We start from the raw sequence: 17,182 nt of genomic DNA, 5'->3' as shown, positions 1-17,182 counted from the left end.
CCCGCTTCATTATCACAGAGTATTATTCACTATAAACATATAAACATATAAAATGGAGGAGCCACTTGTTGGGGAGCCACTTGTTCCCCCTCAGCAGCCCCAGGAGGCCCCTGGGCCTGCACACACCTCCCCCCAGAATACCGCAGCTTACAGCCACTTGCACTCGCCCAGGGAAAATGACAACTGGCCAGGCCAGGTGGCACTGATGAGGTTTCCCTTATCATCCTGCCAAGGCAGGTTTCAACACTGACACCAGCCAGTCTCCACGCCTCCCCGACGGGCAGAGCCCCGAACTCCCTCTCCTGGGGCAGAGGTGGTCACCGCTGAGCTTCCCGAGCCTCTGATCACTGCGGGCTCCACCGCGGAGAGCGAGGGGCTGTTCTTGCCCGAACTTCCGGGTAAACAATGTCGTTAATAATAACTAACACTGCCGAAACCGGTTTGGCTCAGTGGATAGAGTGTCGGCCTGCGGACTGAAAGGTCCCAGGTTCGATTCCGGTCAAGGGCAGGTACCTTGGTTGCGGGCACATCCCCAGTAGGGGGTGTGCAGGAGGCAGCTGATCGATGTTTCTCTCTCATTGATGTTTCTAACTTAACTCTCTATCCCTCTCCCTTCATCTCTGTAAAAAATCAATAAAATATATATAAAAAAAAATAATAATAATAACTAACACTTACTGAGCACTTACTATGTACCAAGTGCTTTCCATGCCTTAACGCGATCGATTCTCTCAATCATCTGTGAAGCCGGTGGTGTTTGTTATCCCCGCGTTACAGATGAGGGTCAGGAAAGTGAGCTATAATAACTTGCCCAGGGTCACGTAGCGTATCATAAAAGGCCCAGCTGAAGCTGGAACCCTGACCACTTGGCTCCGGGGTCTTTGTTCTTAGCCGCGATGCTACCCTGTGCTGGAGGCCCTCAGACAGGTTGGAACGCAGGGTGGAGACACATCCAGAATCCCATCAGAGCTGGGGAGCCAGGGGACAGGGGAACGAATGCAGCCCAACGCCAAGATGGAAGGGCCCAGCCAGCTGGCCGCAGCAAGATCCCTTTATTACATAAACCTGGCTCCACGCAGCTCCAGCCTCTCCCCAACCCCCAGCGCCTGACTCAGGACTCTGGACAGCTGTTCACCTACTTTGTGGGGGAAACAGCGAGCTCGGAAAATATGACATTTGCACAAAATGTTGCCGGGCAGCAGCAGGAGTCTCTTCCGGGCATGGCCCTCCCCTCCCAGGGGGCCCAATCCCTGCCCGGCGGCCAGGTCAGGCCACAGGGGCGCTGGGAGTGCCCGGCGGCCTGCCCCGCACACGGCGGGTGTGGAGAAGGGGGAAGGGCTGCTATTTTAAGAGGCCTGGTGGCTGCTTGACAAACAGATGTGGGAGAGGTTTCAGTTTCAAGGGGCAGCTGTGTAGCCAGTCCGTCCACTGCCGCCCTGGCCCCCCTGGACAGCTCCTCGGGGATCGCTGGGAAAAGCAGGATCTCACGGGGAGGGGCGGGCCGGCTACAGGCTCGGGCAATGAGAGCCGTGGCCTCCATGTTGTCCCAGGACAAACAGGGAAAACTGAGGCTGACTGGCCCGAAGTGGCTGACCCAAATTGTGGCCCGGAGAGGAACGAAAGGCTCCCCCCTCCACATTTCCGCACTGAGCCCTTCCTACCGCTCACAAAACATCGAACATGATTCTTTCACGGCCGGAGAGAATGTGCCGATGATCAGCTCCATTCCACTGATGAGAAAACCGAGGCATTAAGGGCACGGATGTCTCCTACCCCTGCATTCTCCCAACCCTTCTGTCCCCCCATCTCCTCCCGGACAAAGAGAAGAGAGAGTTACCTTCAGGAGCTCCTTGGGTGCAGGCCAGGTGACAGGCAAATGAGACGAAGATCCAGGTGAAGAGAAACCCCCTAGAGACCAGGAGACACAAGCAGAGGCGGCATCAGCTTCCAGCCCTCGGCCCGGATCCGGCTGGGGAGTTGGGAGTGGATCGTCCAGCCCCGTCCCACCCCGGTGTCGCCCAGGGGGGCTGGGAGGCAAGGTGCAGGCTCTAGGACCCCGTCAGAATAATCCACGCTCCTGGGTCTCTAGGTACAGCCTCTTGGGACAGGAACTGCTTATATGGTACACATACAACCCTGCTTTTTTCCAGGATGATAAACCAAGGTCACTGGCCGGAAGCAGTGGGCAGGAAGCTCTGCCCTGGGTGTCAGGGGACCCAGGGTCCAGCTCAAAATCTGCCGCCAACTCCCTGGGGGACAAGGAGCCAGCCCCTGCCCTTCCCCCTTTCTGGGCATCGGTCTCCCTGTGGTACTATGGCCCTATGATCTTGAGGCCCAATGGGTAGTGCAGGCAGGGCCGAAAGTTCGACAGGAAGACCAGTGTGGTCTGTTTGGATGGCCATCATCCTCAAAGGGATAGAGAGATGAAAACTCACTGTCCAGGCCCAAGGCAAGGAGCAGAAGTGTGCTAAGGAAGGTGCCCAGCTGGCTTTCCGCTGATAGAAAATGGGAGGAGAAAAGAGAGGACACGGTGGGGAGTCAGGCAGACTCAGGTGCAACCGGCCCCCTTGCGTACCAGCTGGGTGACCCTGGACGAGTCCCTCAGCCTCCCTGAGCCTGTCCCCTCTGAAACATGGCTGGCATGGCCAGGCATGAGGATTAAATGAGCTCGTGCATGTCAAGGGCCTGGCCTGCCACCAGCCATGCCAGTGCCCCTTAGACCGTCGCTGCTGCCCTTGCACTCGGGGGACTGGAAGGGTTAATGCTCGGGCTCAGTGGCTCCTGCCAAGATGGGCAGAGGCAGTGATCTGATTTCACCTTCCTGTGGGAGCAGCCACTGGTGATACCCGAAGCTACCTGGGGCATCTGATCCTCGAGCAGGCAGAGGGGGGGGCGGCACGTGGCCAGAGATGGCGGGCCAGGACGCAGGCCAAGCAGAGATGGCTGGCCAAGAAAGCTGTGATGGGGCGGGGGGGTGGGGGGAGGGGGGCGGGCGGGGGAAGAGAAGAGAGGGGGGCCAAGGCTGGGACACACAGGCTGGGATCCACTCATCTCCAGCAATGACTAAAGGTCAGAGGGCCTAGCTGCCCTGGAGAGAAGGCACAGGCTGGCCTTCTGGTATGATCTGCCCACTTGAATCAAATGGCAGCTCCATCATCCCTGAAAAGACATAATAGGCATCTTTGTTTGACCAAAACTGAGGCTTAGGGAGGGCAGGTACTTCCTCAATGTCACCCGGGGCAGGCGCTGGGGTCATCATTCTCTAGTCCTCTTTCCTCCACCCACCAGGTGGACGTCACAGGAAACTGGCCAGATATATTGGGCAAGAACTGCCTCCTTTATCCCTGTCTGGGCAGTTCCCACAGCACAACTGTCCACCAAAGGCTCTGAGAAGTCCTGCAATAAATGGACTGCACATTTGGTCACTCAGCAGACCACGGAACTCGTGTTTTTTTTCTGAGAAAGCTCCCTCAGAAGACGCTGCCCCTCGCTTTCCAGTGTTCCTGAAACCTCACTAGTTTCCATTCCGTTTCCTTCCAGCCCCCTCTCTTCCCGGCTTTTCCCAGGCACCGGCACTCGCTCCTCGAGCCTCACTGTGTGAAGTCTAACACTTGCATTAGCATGTTTCCCAAGCTGCTCACGAGAGGCCAGAGAGAATTTGCCAGTGACCAGAAAGAAGGTGCAGCAAGCGCGCACGGCCTCCCCGGTCAGCGCTTCCTGCTGTGTGTGATGCCAAGGTGACTGCTCTGCGGAGAATAAGAGGGTGAATCAGGAGGGAATGTGTTTAATCTCCAAAATTCAAGAGAAAGAAGACTCGCAGGAGAGAGAGGGCAGCTAGGGATCAGAATCTGTTACAGAAAGTATTTGTCGCCCTCCCCCCCCCCCCCCGCCCATCCCTTCACCTTGACAAATGCCACTGACCACGTCAGACCTGGATTCTGTGCGCACTTGACCCATAAACTTCCAAAGCATAATGCGGGGATACAGAGTGGGAGAAGGCCCTTTGAGTTCTTCTGGAGCCCAGATTCTAGTCTCATCCCTTTATTGTAGAGATGGACAACTGAGGCCCAGAGAGGGGAAGTGACTTGCCCAAAGCTACACAGCGCGTCATATCATCGGATTCCGCTGCTCAAGGAACAGTCCTTTTCCCTGGCCTTGCCTCCCATGGAGAAGGCGGAGACTTACAGGGACTCGCCAGAGACCAGAGTCCCAGCCTTCACCGACAGGAACGGAGAGGCCGCCCGGGGAGCCAACAGCCCTCTAAGGGAGCTCCAGGCCTGGAAAGTTGGCTCCCGGAGGGAGGTCCTGCCGATCCTTTTGCTCCCGTTCCAATCCTGCGTAGGCTACTGCTAGTAATGTTTTGTGCCTGCGCTGGCTCAGGGCTTTGTTCTTCTAGACTTCTATTTTCACCACCGACTCGTGGGCCTTGGCTCGGTGAAGCCAGGGCTCCAGCATGTCGGGAAGACCAGAGCAGAGGGGCCAGAGAGGGCAGGAGGCAGCCGAAACTGGAGCCACACGCTAGGCGCCTGACCCTGGAGACACAGCCTGGCCACACGGCCCCCCACGCAGGAAACCCAGGCGTTCATTTCCCCTGAGAAAAGCCCTCTGCCAGTACATCACATGTGGCGGCTCCTGGACCACTAGGCTGCTGGGACGTGTAGCTGGTTTGTGTGGTTTTCCTCCAACCTCGTTACCTGGGAACATACAGGGTCTTGGAGACCCATACCAGCTTGCACACCCACCCCCTGAAAGCCCAGAGCTGAGACCCAGGGTGCTGGGACCCTGAAACACACAAAAAAGGGGGGCCCTGAGGACCCTGGGCTTGGCTGTGCTCTCAAGGGGTAAGATGGGAAAGAAGCTGCCCAGAGGACACAGAACAGCGAAGGGCGATGGGCCTGTTCCACCTGCCTCCATGGACTAGCCAGGCCCCGTGTGGCCAGACCGTCCCAAACCAGGCTCCTTCCTTCACACCTTCTACCTCTGCCACGGGGACACAGATGGGTCATCTGTCTGGACAGGATGAAGCCCAGAATTTTCCAGTTGACTCACACATCCATTGAAGAGGAGGTGGATCATGATACAAATAACAGCTGCCGCGTACTGAGCGCTTACTATACGCCAGGCACTGTTCTACACCTTTTACAAGCCCAGCCCCAGTGATCCTCACAACCCCCCGGCCCCCAGCCGCTAGGTGGGAAGGAAGATGCCCATGTTGTGGATGAGAAGAACAAGAAGCAGAAAGGCTTGCCCAAGCTCCCAGGGCCGTGGCAGGATTCTGTCCCAGTCCCTGGTGGCAGTGCTCTCTCTGCCATGCAGCCTGCCTCCCGCCGGTGTGAGGCCTCCGCCACCAACATGGCACTCCCGTGGTCTGGGGAGAGGTGTGGAGGAGCAAAGCTGGAAGGCACACGGGACCAGGGGGCACAGGATCTGGGGCCCTGGAGTGGAGAGGGAGGCAAAGAGACAGGAGCAAGCAGAGGCTGGGCCTCCGTGCAGCATGACTGCCCACTTGCCCAAAGCTTGGGCCCCGCTATAGGGTGCTCGCCTGGCACCACTTTGCTACCCAACCGCTGGCATCTGCCCTGGCACGGGGTCTTCTGGAGAAAATGAGTCAGCAGTGTGCTTACTGGTGCCGTGTGTGTGTGTGTGTGTGTGTGTGTGTGTGTGTGGTGCGGTGGGGGGCGGGGGATCTCGGCCAGCCTTCTTTTTCCAAGACATGGGAAAGAAGGGGGGCCATCCTCCTCCATTCCAGCTCAGAGGGGCCGGGCATGGAGGGGGGCGGAGCTACAGCCTGGACCAGCCTCTTGGGAGTGTCCTCGGGTCCTGGGGGCAGGACAGACAGCCAGCAAGTTCTGTGCTTCCCTGGGCAGGGAGCATGAGCCACAGTCCCTAAAGCCCCAGGGGCTGCTCCCTTCCACGCCAGCTCCCCGCCACGCTCACCCACAGGACAGCGACTGGCTCTCACACGCGCTTCCTCTCTCACAACTCCTACTCCACAGGCCGGGACTCAGAGCCCCTGGGTCCCGGCTCCACTAGCCCCTCCTAGGAATTCCCTGTCCCTCCCGGGCGCTCCCTCCTCCAGTCTCCGCATCTGCATGTACAACGAGGGCTTCCACTGGGTGCTCTCCCAGGGCCCTTTCCGCTCGGACATGCTGGCTCTCACTCACTCTCTCTCACACACACACACACACGGGAAAGCAACAGGAACGGAGACCCCACCCCCCACCCCAGAGAAGCAGGGAAACACTGAGACACAAACCCAAACAGACTTGACACACACGCGAAGATTTCCAGAAACCGGGGACGTGCAAAGAGACACACAGACACAGACACAGACACAGACAGGAGCAGAAGCCGAGACATGGAAACCTAGAAACTTGGGGGCCGTTTCCCAAGAACAGCCAGAAACCGAGACTTACAGGCTGGAGACCCGAGGACACTGGCCACGGAACACACCGAGAAAGCAGAATTGGAGACCCCTCCGCCCCCAAGCATCCAAAAAGCCCCGCTCCAGGCGCCACCACCCGCCCCCAATCCCGACCCCGGGCTGGGCTGGCTCTTCACGGACCCTCCCCGGCTCGGCCCCCGCCCCAGCGTGATGGGGCCGGCCAGGCAGCGCAGAGCAGGCAGCGCTCGCCAACCCTGGGGCCGCCAACCCCGGGGCCGGGGGCGCAGCCTGCGTTAACCCTTGGCCGCCCGCCTCCAAGGGGCGCAGGAAGGGAGAGGAAGCTGACGTTCCGCTGGAAGCGTCCGGCGCAGGAGGGAACCCCAGCTCTTCCCCCCGGCTGGAGCAGCAGGAAGATGGGGAGGGGGCGTCCCCAAGCTCATACTCACCCCCCGCGCGCCGCCGCCGCCGCTGTGCCTCGGGCCCCCCGCGCCGCTCCCGCTCCCATGGCGGGCCCCTACTTCATGCTCCCGAGCCCGGGGGGCAAGTGTGGGCGCGCCCCATGGGGCCGCCAACCCCCCGCCCCACCACGCCAGGCCGGCTCAGAGCGCGCGGCCCCCGCACCCGCAGCACAGCCCCGCGCCCAGGGGCGCCAGGGCAGCCAGGCAGCGCGGCCGGGGCCCCGAGAGCGCCCGCGCCAGGCCCATGGTCCCAGGAGTCCCGGCGCTGCGCTTGCCCCTGCCTCACTCTTTTTCTGCTTCCACCGAAAAGAAGAAGCAGAAAAAAAGAGAGAGAGAGATGATCAAACTTTTGGAGGCGGGCTGCTGGCGGTCCCCGGAGACAGAGCAAGGCCAGGCGAGAGCGCGCGGAGGGCGGTGGAAGCAGCCTCCCGCCGGCCTGGGGGAGGAGAGGAAAAGGAAGGATTTGGGGGAAATGAAGGCGATTTAAAGTCTCGGCCCGCGGTGGCTCTCCACCTTCTCTCCTCCCCAAGCTGGGCCGCCCTCTGCTGCCCCCTGCTGCCCCCTGCCGGCCGCAGCCGGGGACACACCCCGGACCAGCCCACTGCAGCCCGGCTGAGACAACTAGCCCCTCTAAAGATGGGGAAACTGAGATTCACGGAGACGAATGCACTGGCCAGGGCTATTCACCGGCCTGATCACAGTTCAGAGATTTGGGACTTCTGGCTTGTGAGTTGGGAGAAGGAGATAGAGGCAGAAACGGGACAGAAAATGCTGAAGGAAACCCCGAGTTCCAAGGGCAGATGTGGGACCAGGACTCAGTGTCCAGACTCCCACGACAACCAGTGTCCTACCACACACACACACACACACACACACACACGCACGCACACACTTTTCCTCCCAGATTCAGAATTCCCTGGAGAACAGACTCCTGGGCGTGCAGTGGGTGTGCTTGTTAAATGTTGGTCAACCTGCTCCCTCTTCCCTCTCCATTCGGTAAGAAATGAGCTTAACACGCCGCCGCCCCCCACCGGCCCCTCCGCAGTCTATCAAAGAGGCTCCCTGAGATCCCACACTGGAGCACAGAACTGCACACCTCAATTCCCTGGCAAACACCCAGCAAATTCGCATACCCACAACCCCAGTCGGAGCCCTGGCATCAGAAGCCCCATCTGCCTCCGCCTCCACCTCCACGACTTGTTCACTGGTGCGAACACGCACATCCACACGGACCCACACTCAGACATGCTCCCACTCATTCACATGCAACACAGCCACACGGTCCTCTTAGACACACACACACACACACATACCCCAGGGCGCACACCAGACTCCACACACGCAGACACATGCACTCTAGTGCTTACACGCGCACCAATGCACACTAGCCGAGCCAGATCCTCTTAAGTACACCCTCGCGCACACACCTTCACGTGCACACACACCCCATGTACACACCCCCAAGTGCACATATAAGGGCACACCCCCACTTACACACTGTTCTCCGCCAGTGCCCACCGCATGCGGGCACAAACACAATCATCCCCCCAATGTGCACCCCCTCCCCACATGCGCACACCTTTACACACACACACACACACACACACACACACACACACACACACACACCGGTACCCCCCGCACTCCGGGAGCACCGGGGCACTTACTGGGTCCCTAGGTGCGAGGCTGGACGGTCGGTCCTTCCTCGAGCGCCTAACGGCATTTGTATTCATGGGTCCCCGCAGCCCCGGGCGCGGGCGCGGGGGCGGGGGTGCGGAGTCCCCTTCCCTAAACTGGGCGCGGGCGCTCGGAGCGCAGCGGCACCGGGAGGGGCATGGGCGCAAGGGGCTGCACCGCCTGCCCGGTCCGCCTGCGCTGGGACTTGGGCCGCTCTGCGTCCTCGGACTCCGTCGCGGGCTCTGGGCGCAGGGGGCGGCTCATAGGTGCTGGGGCCGCGGCGCCCGCCGGGCCTTTTGAAGTCTCCGCTGGGGGCGGGGAGGGCGCGCTGAAGGCGGCCTTTTAAACCGTGGCTGCACGCGGGCTCGGTGGAGCAAGGTGTCTGGTTTCAGCAAACTTTAGGAAAAGTCCCAAGCTGAAGGGGGGCGGGGGGGGGGGGGTTGCGGGGGGAGCAAGCAAGAAAGAAAAAGCAGCCACAGAGCTGTGCTCTGCTTCCTGCAGGGGGCAGAGCGCCCGCGGCTGCCAGGAGGGAGGCCTGAAGAACCCACAGGCGGCAGGATGGCGCGTGGAACCACCCCCACCTTCAACCAGAGCTCTGAGCCTCCACGTGGGCCCAATTAAGCATTCTTCTGGGGGAGAGGGGCCATGGGTTTTCCTCAGGTTTTCCGAAGCCCACAGCTCTGGAAGGCTGAGAATTCCTAGTCCGATCATAGTTAACATTTTTTGAGCTGCATAATGCTTTGTGCTAGGTGGATCCGGTCCTTATTTACATTTTTTTGACATTCTGTTAATCGTGGATTTTTTCTTTGCATTAGTTTTGACATTTTTAGAGTATTGCATTAATACGGAGGGGTTGGGTGTTAAATGTTTGTTTTTTTGTATTGCCTAGTATTTTGCATCATCAACCTCACCCTAGCCAGGTGCAGACAGGTGCTAAGTGTCACTGTTTATGGGAAGACTGTTATCTCTATTTACAGATGAGAAAGGGAGATTCCGAAAGATTAAGGTCCTCTCCTGAGACCACGCACTGGCTGAGCGAGGAGATGAGATGTGAACTGAGGTCCTCTGATTCCTGTCTCCTGCAGCTGAGCATGAAGATCCAAATCTCAGCCTTTGAGAGGGTCTGAGACAATCCCTGCCAGCCGCCCCAGCTGCATGCCCTGCCCCAGGCGCCACTCCCTCTGATGCCTGGGCCCAGGCTCTGGACAAGCTGGGATACTTCAAGGCCTTGTCACTGCTGTTACCTCCCAGGCTCTCCCTCCCTCCAGCCCCCCGTTCTGCCTGTTCACAGCCTCACTGTCCTTCCAGGTGGAGCTCAAAGCTCTGCCTCACACCTTATTGTTGTGCACATCATTGTTATTGTCCGATCCCCACACCTAGTGGGGAGCCTGGGGCACAAGAGAGGTTCAAACCATCGATGATTTCAATGATTCTCTTTCATCTCCTACAGTGTGCAAGCCCCTGTGCAAAACAGGAAGAAGAGGGTCCGCCCCTGTGGGAGTGAAGGCAGATAAATGTACACATGGCCCTGCTTTCTGAGCACACACATATTTGTAATGTGGACAGAAGACATGCACAGCAACGTGGGGCAGGGAACAGAGCCTATATGAGAGACATTAGACACAGCCATGCCACAAGGAACCTCCTGCAATCACATAAAGATAACAGGGAGAATCTGACAGATGTTATCGGGGAGATACAGATGAATGGAACTGTCAAGCAGACCAAGGGATCAAGAGAAACAAAGGAAGGCTCCCAGGAGGAGGTGGCCTTTGGCTTCTGAAGGATGAGCTGGTTACACATGCAGCTGTGGAGGAAGACAGCTCAGGTGGAAGAGTCACAAAAAGGTCAGGAGGGTGGAAGTAAATTTCAGGCAGGTTTTGCAAGAGGAGTGAGGAGGGCATGGTGGAGAAGCAATCTAATTCTCCCCACTGCACAGTGTGGGTGATGTCCTGTGACTCACTGGCCACAAAGCCATTTCCAGGCAAGAGATGCATTTCCTCAACAGTCGGGCAGCAGGTCAGTGGCTGAGCACCAAGACCTTTCCAAATCTCACTCCAAACCTGAGTATGCAATGGGGAGCCCCAGGGAGCCCTGTTCCACCATGGACAGCCCAAAGGCTCATGCGAGACCCCTCAGAGCCCATAAACATGGATGGTGTCCCTTTCAAGAGCCTTGCTTTATGCACCTGTAAAACAGGTGCATCAAACATGATCATCGTTATGGGCCCTTTGAATTCAGGAAGATGAGACTCTGGTTTAACAATAAACCCACCTCAGTAGATGCTTATGGAGAGCTAGTTGCATTTTGCTAGGTTGTGCGGAAAAAGGAGGCTTATGTGCTTCAAGGAGCTCATGGTTCGCTGGGAGGAGGAGACATGGACATTGATAAGAAATCTTGGGAAGAGACTTTGTTTCCTGCCTCTGCTGCCTCTTTACACCCAACCTTCCTGCCAAGGAGGTTCCTGGCACAGCCCCAGGGACTGGGCACAGACAGTTCTGCATAGGAGTTCCTGGCCTGGTGGCGATTCAAGGGCCACATACACTGAGTGGCCAGATTATTATGATCTCCGAATGCATAATAATCTGGCCACTCAGTGTATATCCTATATAATAAAAGGCTAATATGCAAATTACCCCCTCGACCAGGAGTTCAACCAGCAGGCAGGCCAGCCAACCGCCCATGTCCCCTCCCCCTGGCCAGGCTGGCCGGACCCCACCCATGCACAAATTCATGCACCAGGCCTCTAATACACACACACACACACACACACACACACACACACACACTGAGTGGCCAGATTATTATGCGTTCAGAGATCATAATAATCTGGCCACTCAGTGTAGTTTATGCCCTGCCCAAACAGATCACAGATCAGCCATGGACCACTGCTCTCTGAGGCACATCTGCTTTGAGAGAGACTATTAATCTCAATAGCCTAAATGGTGGACACCTAAATAGTAAGTGCTCAATAAATGTTCATGATGAATCACTCGTGAAGTCTTAGCCAGCAGAACAGAGGGTTGCACACAGCCCAGGTATCAATGCCCATCGATTTCTCCACCGAGCTTTTTCTGAGAATGCACTGTGCGCCAGGCGGTGCTTCCTGCTCTCGGGTGCGATGGTCCCCTGCCAGAGGCTGGCAGGGAGACAGACAGATTCGGCAGGTCAGGAAGTCCCGCCTCAAATCACGCTTGTTTAACTGGTGCTGCAGAACTGGGACAAGAACTCAGGTCCCCAACCTTAGTCTTCACAACCTTAGGTTTAGTCTCAGACCAGTCCCCATTGCTCTGTGCTGCTGGGCACACCAAGATGGGTCTTCCTTTCATATGTGGGCCCTGCATGGCATGGGGCATAGGATGTGTGCACATGATACATGTCTAATAATGGAGTCATTCATTCCCTGGTCACTTGGAGGGATGCTGCCATGCATCAGACCCTGAGCTTGGCACTGGTCACAGGCAAATGTAAGTTGTGGTCCCTGCTGTGAGCAGTTGCAGTATTGATGCTCTGGCACCAGCATGAAGCACAGTGCCTAGCACATGGAAGTACTCCATAAATGCTGAGCGAAAGATGGAAGGAAGGAATGAAGGGTCGAATACATGAATGAGAGTAAAGTTTGCCAGATTAGAGCAGGCTGGCTTCCCCTGCCACCTGTTCCCTTTCCTATATCATGACCCTCACCCATGAACACATTAGTTGGGCACCTGCTGTGTGGCAGGCCCAACTTTAGGTGCTACAGATGCCTTCACCACGCTCCACCCCACTCACGGCTGGGTCCTCAGTGCCTGGGATAAAGCATTTCAGTAGAGTGAACCGAACGGAAGTCCAGGCTGCAGAGAGAGGCAGCCTCCAACAGTGTCCTCTCCCTCTGCCCCTCCAGGCAATGCCAGTCCAGCCCCTTTCTCCAGGGCAGGCGGCTGGAGACGGTGCTGCCTGTTTTCATGGTTGACCTGTCTCCTAGGGCTTGGGCTTTGCCTGTGGGGCCACTTCACTCTGGCCTGGCAGCTGCAAAGACCCCCAGAACAATCATCCTACCAAGAGGAATAGGGGGGTGAGGGCAGTGAAGCTCCTGAGCCACTTACTCAGGAAGGAGCATCCTCTGGACACATGATCCCATTGTCTGGGCACCCCAGATCATCTGCCCAGGGCCTTCTCCCCTCCTCTCCAGTCTAGTGTTATTTCTTCAGGGCTAGGCCCGGGAGCCCAGGGCTGTGAGATAACCAAAGCACACTTTGTGCACACTGATACTGACCGAGATGTGGGGGCCCTACAAGAAATTCAGGCCTGGAAGACTTAGTCTTCACAACCTTAGGTTTAGTCTCAGACCAGTCCCCATTGCTCTGTGCTGCTGGGCACACCATGAAGATGGCAGAGAGGAAAGGCAGAAAGAAGGCGGGTCCATAAAGACATTATTGAGAGCCACCTGGCCCAATTTCTTTATTTTGCAGGTGGGAAAAACGGAGGCTCAGAAACACACTCAGGCCGTGCAGGGGCTAGAGTGAGAAGCTGGGCCTCCCGGGTTGATGTCTAACTGGAGAGAGTCAAACCTGTCTCCTCATCCTTCAAGTCACTCAGCTGACCTTGGAAGAGTTAGACCCATTTTCCAGATGTGAGAGCTGTGGCGCGTTAAGCTCTCTGGACTCTCACTGATGATGTGTCTGGAACCATTGGCCGTACTAGACAGGCCATCCATGAGGAGTTCTGGCCGCCCCCACAGCAGAGAGTGGAGACAGAGCAGTTGATGACCTGAGAGAGTTTCAAGCCATCACACCTATGACCACCTCTTACTGGAATGTTGTTCTTCTCTGGATTTCCCCTTGGATTTCCACAGTGGTACCACACCCAGCCCCCTGCCTGGTACTCAGCGCACCATTTCAACCGGGGTATATATTTATCTCATGTACATACTCAACTAGAGGTCCGCAAAGCCACGACTCTGTCCTGGCACCTGCTCAGTGGTAGCCTACAGTAGGCCCTCAGGAACACATTGCGGACGGATCATGAGAATTCTCGTGTTTTCTGTTCTAAGGCTTGTGGCCAATCACGATATTAAAAAGACATTAGTTTGTAAGAACATGTAACAAATAACTTCAAAATGCAATGGGTATTTAATTTTAAAGCGTGCCTTTAACATTTATGTAAAATATTTTTTGTACTCATTCAATAGAAACTTATCTGGCCACTGGGTGAAGCTAGCAATAAAACTACTGGTCCGCAATGTGGTAAGTGGTGGATGAATGAGGAAGAAGGGGGGGGGGGGGGGCGGCAAGGGACAGAGGGAAGAAGGGAGGGAGAAGAGGCAGAGCTGGGGGCTGGTTGGCCATCATCCTAGGGGCAGACATTGTTTCATCCTTGCTAACAGAATTCCAGCTCTGCCCATCATCTTCCAAGGGGCCTCATCCTTTAGCAGAGACTGTGTCCCTCCCAAGCCTCAATGATGGAATCCTACTTGGACTAAACCCACCATGTGTCCTCTCCCTCTGCCCCTCCAGGCAATGCCAGTCCAGAGAGGCATTGGCTAGGGAGGAGTTTGGGTATGAACATAAGATACAGTTGAGCCACTGAGATGTGAGAGGAGTTATATATCCAAAAAGGAGGAGGAGAAGGGAGAGAAGAAAGAGGAGGAGGAAGAGGAGGAGGAGGGAGAGAAGGAGGTGGAGAGATAGGAGGAGGAGGAAGGGGGGGGGGAGGAGGAGGAGTTTTTCTCACTTTATAAGTGGACACAGACCAGTGACATAACCCTTTCTTCTCTTTGAACATTGTTGGGTGAAGATGTGCTGCTTGGAGAGGCTACGGCCATTTTGCCACAATGAGGTAACAAGCCCTAGGTCCATGGCCAACGGAATGACGATGGCAGAGAGGAAAGGCAGAAAGAAGCTGGGTCCGTAAAGACATTATTGAGATGCTAATTGATAAAAACAAGAGTTCAGCTCCTACGGCATCTCATCAACATTATATCGAAACGACGTTGAATGAAACATTATGTAAAGACGTCGCGCACACTTTTATCCACTCCTCTGGTGCTTTGCACACTGAGTTCCTTGTTTGGAGGAATGTTCTTGCTCTCCTTTTCTGGGTTCAGTCTGCAAAATTCAGAAGGTATCTCCTTGACTGGGAAACCTTTCTTGTACCACCCCCACCAGTGCTGTCCATATTTAACATCCAGCTGTGGTGTGCTGGTAAACATGTAACATCCAGCTCTCCAAAGAAAGGAGGGGAAAGCCCTGGCTTTTAGCATCTGCCAGGGGCCATGATGTATAGATATCCTCCTCATCACGGCCAGTTTCAAGGTACAGACATGCTACCCTTGCGTGTGAAGTTGGGAAGACATGTGCGAGCCCATGGGAGTCGATTCCAGCCACCACTGGCTGGGTCAGCCGCCTATGGTTTCTGTCCCACCGCAGCTCCCAATAATACAGTGCCGGGCCTGGCCGTATTAGAGCCTGAGGCAAAAGGAAAATCTGTCACATGGACCCTGTCTTCATTTACAAGTTTTATCTTTTGTTCACCCATTACTTTTTGCATTACTTTTGGTTTTAAAAACATTGCAATCAATTGCTATTTATCTCGATAGTGAATGTTAGCACCACAGTAAATTTTGTTCCTGAGATAAACGCCTCACTCACCTCACTCTGGTCCTGGCCCTGACCTAATAGCCCATGTTGCACTGTAATAATTACCATTGATATAGCTGCCTCCCCTACCAGGTTGTGAATCATGGGGCCAGGAATTCATTTCTAGGACGTGGCACACAGTAGGTGCTCAATAACTGGGGTCCGGTGAGAGAATGAATGAATAGACGGATGGACCAGTCGCTCCGTTTCTTTGCCAACAAAATGACATGCTGATAAAATACATCCTCCGCTCTTGATTAGGCGCAGGTTTTGAGTTTCAGCTCTTCCAACTCAACAAAGATTAACCCTGCCCTTGACCCGGTGAGCCAGCCCCTGCACTGGGTATCTTTACCGGGGCCAATCTGCGGACGCCTCCAGCCTGGGGGAGCGATAGAAGGAAGGTGAAGCTGGAAAGTGAAGCCTGTACTCGGACCAGGGTGGGAAGTCACAGAGAGGCAGCCGCTCCTTAGATCCCAGGAAAGACTCTCTAACAGTCTGCATTCGCTCCCTCAAGAGGTAACAGAGTTCCTGTCTCTGGATGGGTCCCAGGAGACTGTCGTTTGGCAGGGTCAATGGAAAGGAGATGCAAGCAGTAAAAACTTCAGGATGACTTCCAGCCCAACAATGTGATGGGTCCCCCGCCCGCTGAGGGCCCCAGGACTTGTTCCCATGCCGGTCGCTTCTCACCCTGAGGACCTCCACAACGGAGCTTCTCCGGAGATGCCCCTCATGGGCATCTCACTGGGCTCCAGTCAGGGTGCGGTGGGAGCCGAAGGGGTCTGTGTCTAGGAGATTGTCCATGGCTTCCATTTTTAAGCGCGTGATAGTGCTGTGCCCATGGCAAAGAGCTTCACGCACATATTAGCTCATTAATACCCACGGGACCCTCACTTAATCCACCCATTTTACAGATAGGAATCAGAGAGCAACTTACCCAAAGTCACATAGCTGGTAATCGATGGGACTGAAACTGTAACCTAGACCCAACCATCTGATTCGAAGAGTCTATGAGCTTACCCACATCGATGCAACAAAGGGAATTTCTAAGATAGACCCCCCCTTGGAGCACTATGGACTGTGAAAATTAAAAAACGGGGGTGGGAAGGAGCAGCTATAGCTATTTTGGTCCTTCTGACCTCGTCTTGTCATCTGCTTCAGACATGCTCCCTGCTCTCCCAGCCCACTCACCACCGAAGCCCCGATGGCTCTTTCCCACCCACCACCACAGCCCCTTCCCACCAGTCTCCAAAGAGGAGCTCATGTTCTCTAAAGAGGACTCTTCAGCTCAAAGATACATGTAAATCCCCATTTGGAGGGGGAGGAAGAGAACAAGCCATGGGCATCTCTCACGTGCCAGGCTCTGCACACACATTTCCCGTCCTTCTCACCCCAGGACTAGGAGCAGGTGCTTTCCCCATCTCCATGTTCAAGGCCTGCAACCTCCTATATGGTAGCCACTTAGCCACATGTGGCTATTTAAATTTCTTAAATTTATTTTAAAAAATTAAGCTCCCCAGTCACATTAGCCACATTTCAAGTGTTCCATAGTCACATGCAGCTAGTGGCTACTGTGTTGGACAATGCATGCGCAAATAGAACATTTCCATTCTCCAAGAAAGTTCTATTGGACAGCGCTGCGTGGAGGAAGAATGAGGACTCTGAGGATGACTTGCTGTGGAGCCACACAGCGAGTTGTAAACAGAACTGGGATGGGACCCATATTTCTCGCTTCCAAAGCCTCTACTCCCAGAGCCTGGAATAAATTTGCCACCACCTGGCCCCAGAACAAGGAGGATTGTTTGCCTGGAATGGTAGGTTGACTTGGGAAATCAAATAAGAGATCAGAAGACTGTGGGTGAATACCAAAGTGGAGAAAAGGAGCCAGCTATTCTTGAGGGCTATTTTTATCCTGCCCAGATATCCCGGGGAGCTGCCCCCCTCCCCTTACAGCTATTTTTATCTCAGGAGCTGGAATCAAAACTCGGTCTCCCATGGATGGATGGGAGGATGCATTGATACATCCAATTCCAGCATCAGGACCTCCC

At 55.6% G+C, this 17,182-nt stretch overlaps 1 protein-coding gene across 2 annotated transcripts in view; it reads right to left on the bottom strand.

Annotated features, from left to right (window-relative positions):
• COL27A1 (collagen type XXVII alpha 1 chain) overlaps positions 1–7,262 on the bottom strand; it is a 124,993-nt gene extending 117,731 nt beyond the window's left edge. For both annotated transcript variants that reach the window (XM_079790348.1, XM_079790349.1), the window contains exons 1-2: positions 6,832–7,262; positions 1,838–1,908 (exon numbers count right to left, since the gene is read on the bottom strand). In XM_079790348.1, coding sequence (XP_079646474.1) covers positions 1,838–1,908; positions 6,832–6,890 — 130 coding nt within the window. In that variant the 5' untranslated portion in view covers positions 6,891–7,262. The remainder of the gene's footprint in view (positions 1–1,837; positions 1,909–6,831) is intronic.
• Between the last annotated feature and the right edge of the window lie 9,920 nt (positions 7,263–17,182).

Source organism: Cnephaeus nilssonii, assembly GCF_951640355.1.
Source record: "Cnephaeus nilssonii genome assembly, chromosome: 14".
NCBI classification, from domain to species: Eukaryota; Metazoa; Chordata; class Mammalia; order Chiroptera; family Vespertilionidae; genus Cnephaeus; species Cnephaeus nilssonii.
Note: the sequence above shows the minus strand (reverse complement) of the source record. Positions and strands in the feature narration are given on the sequence as shown.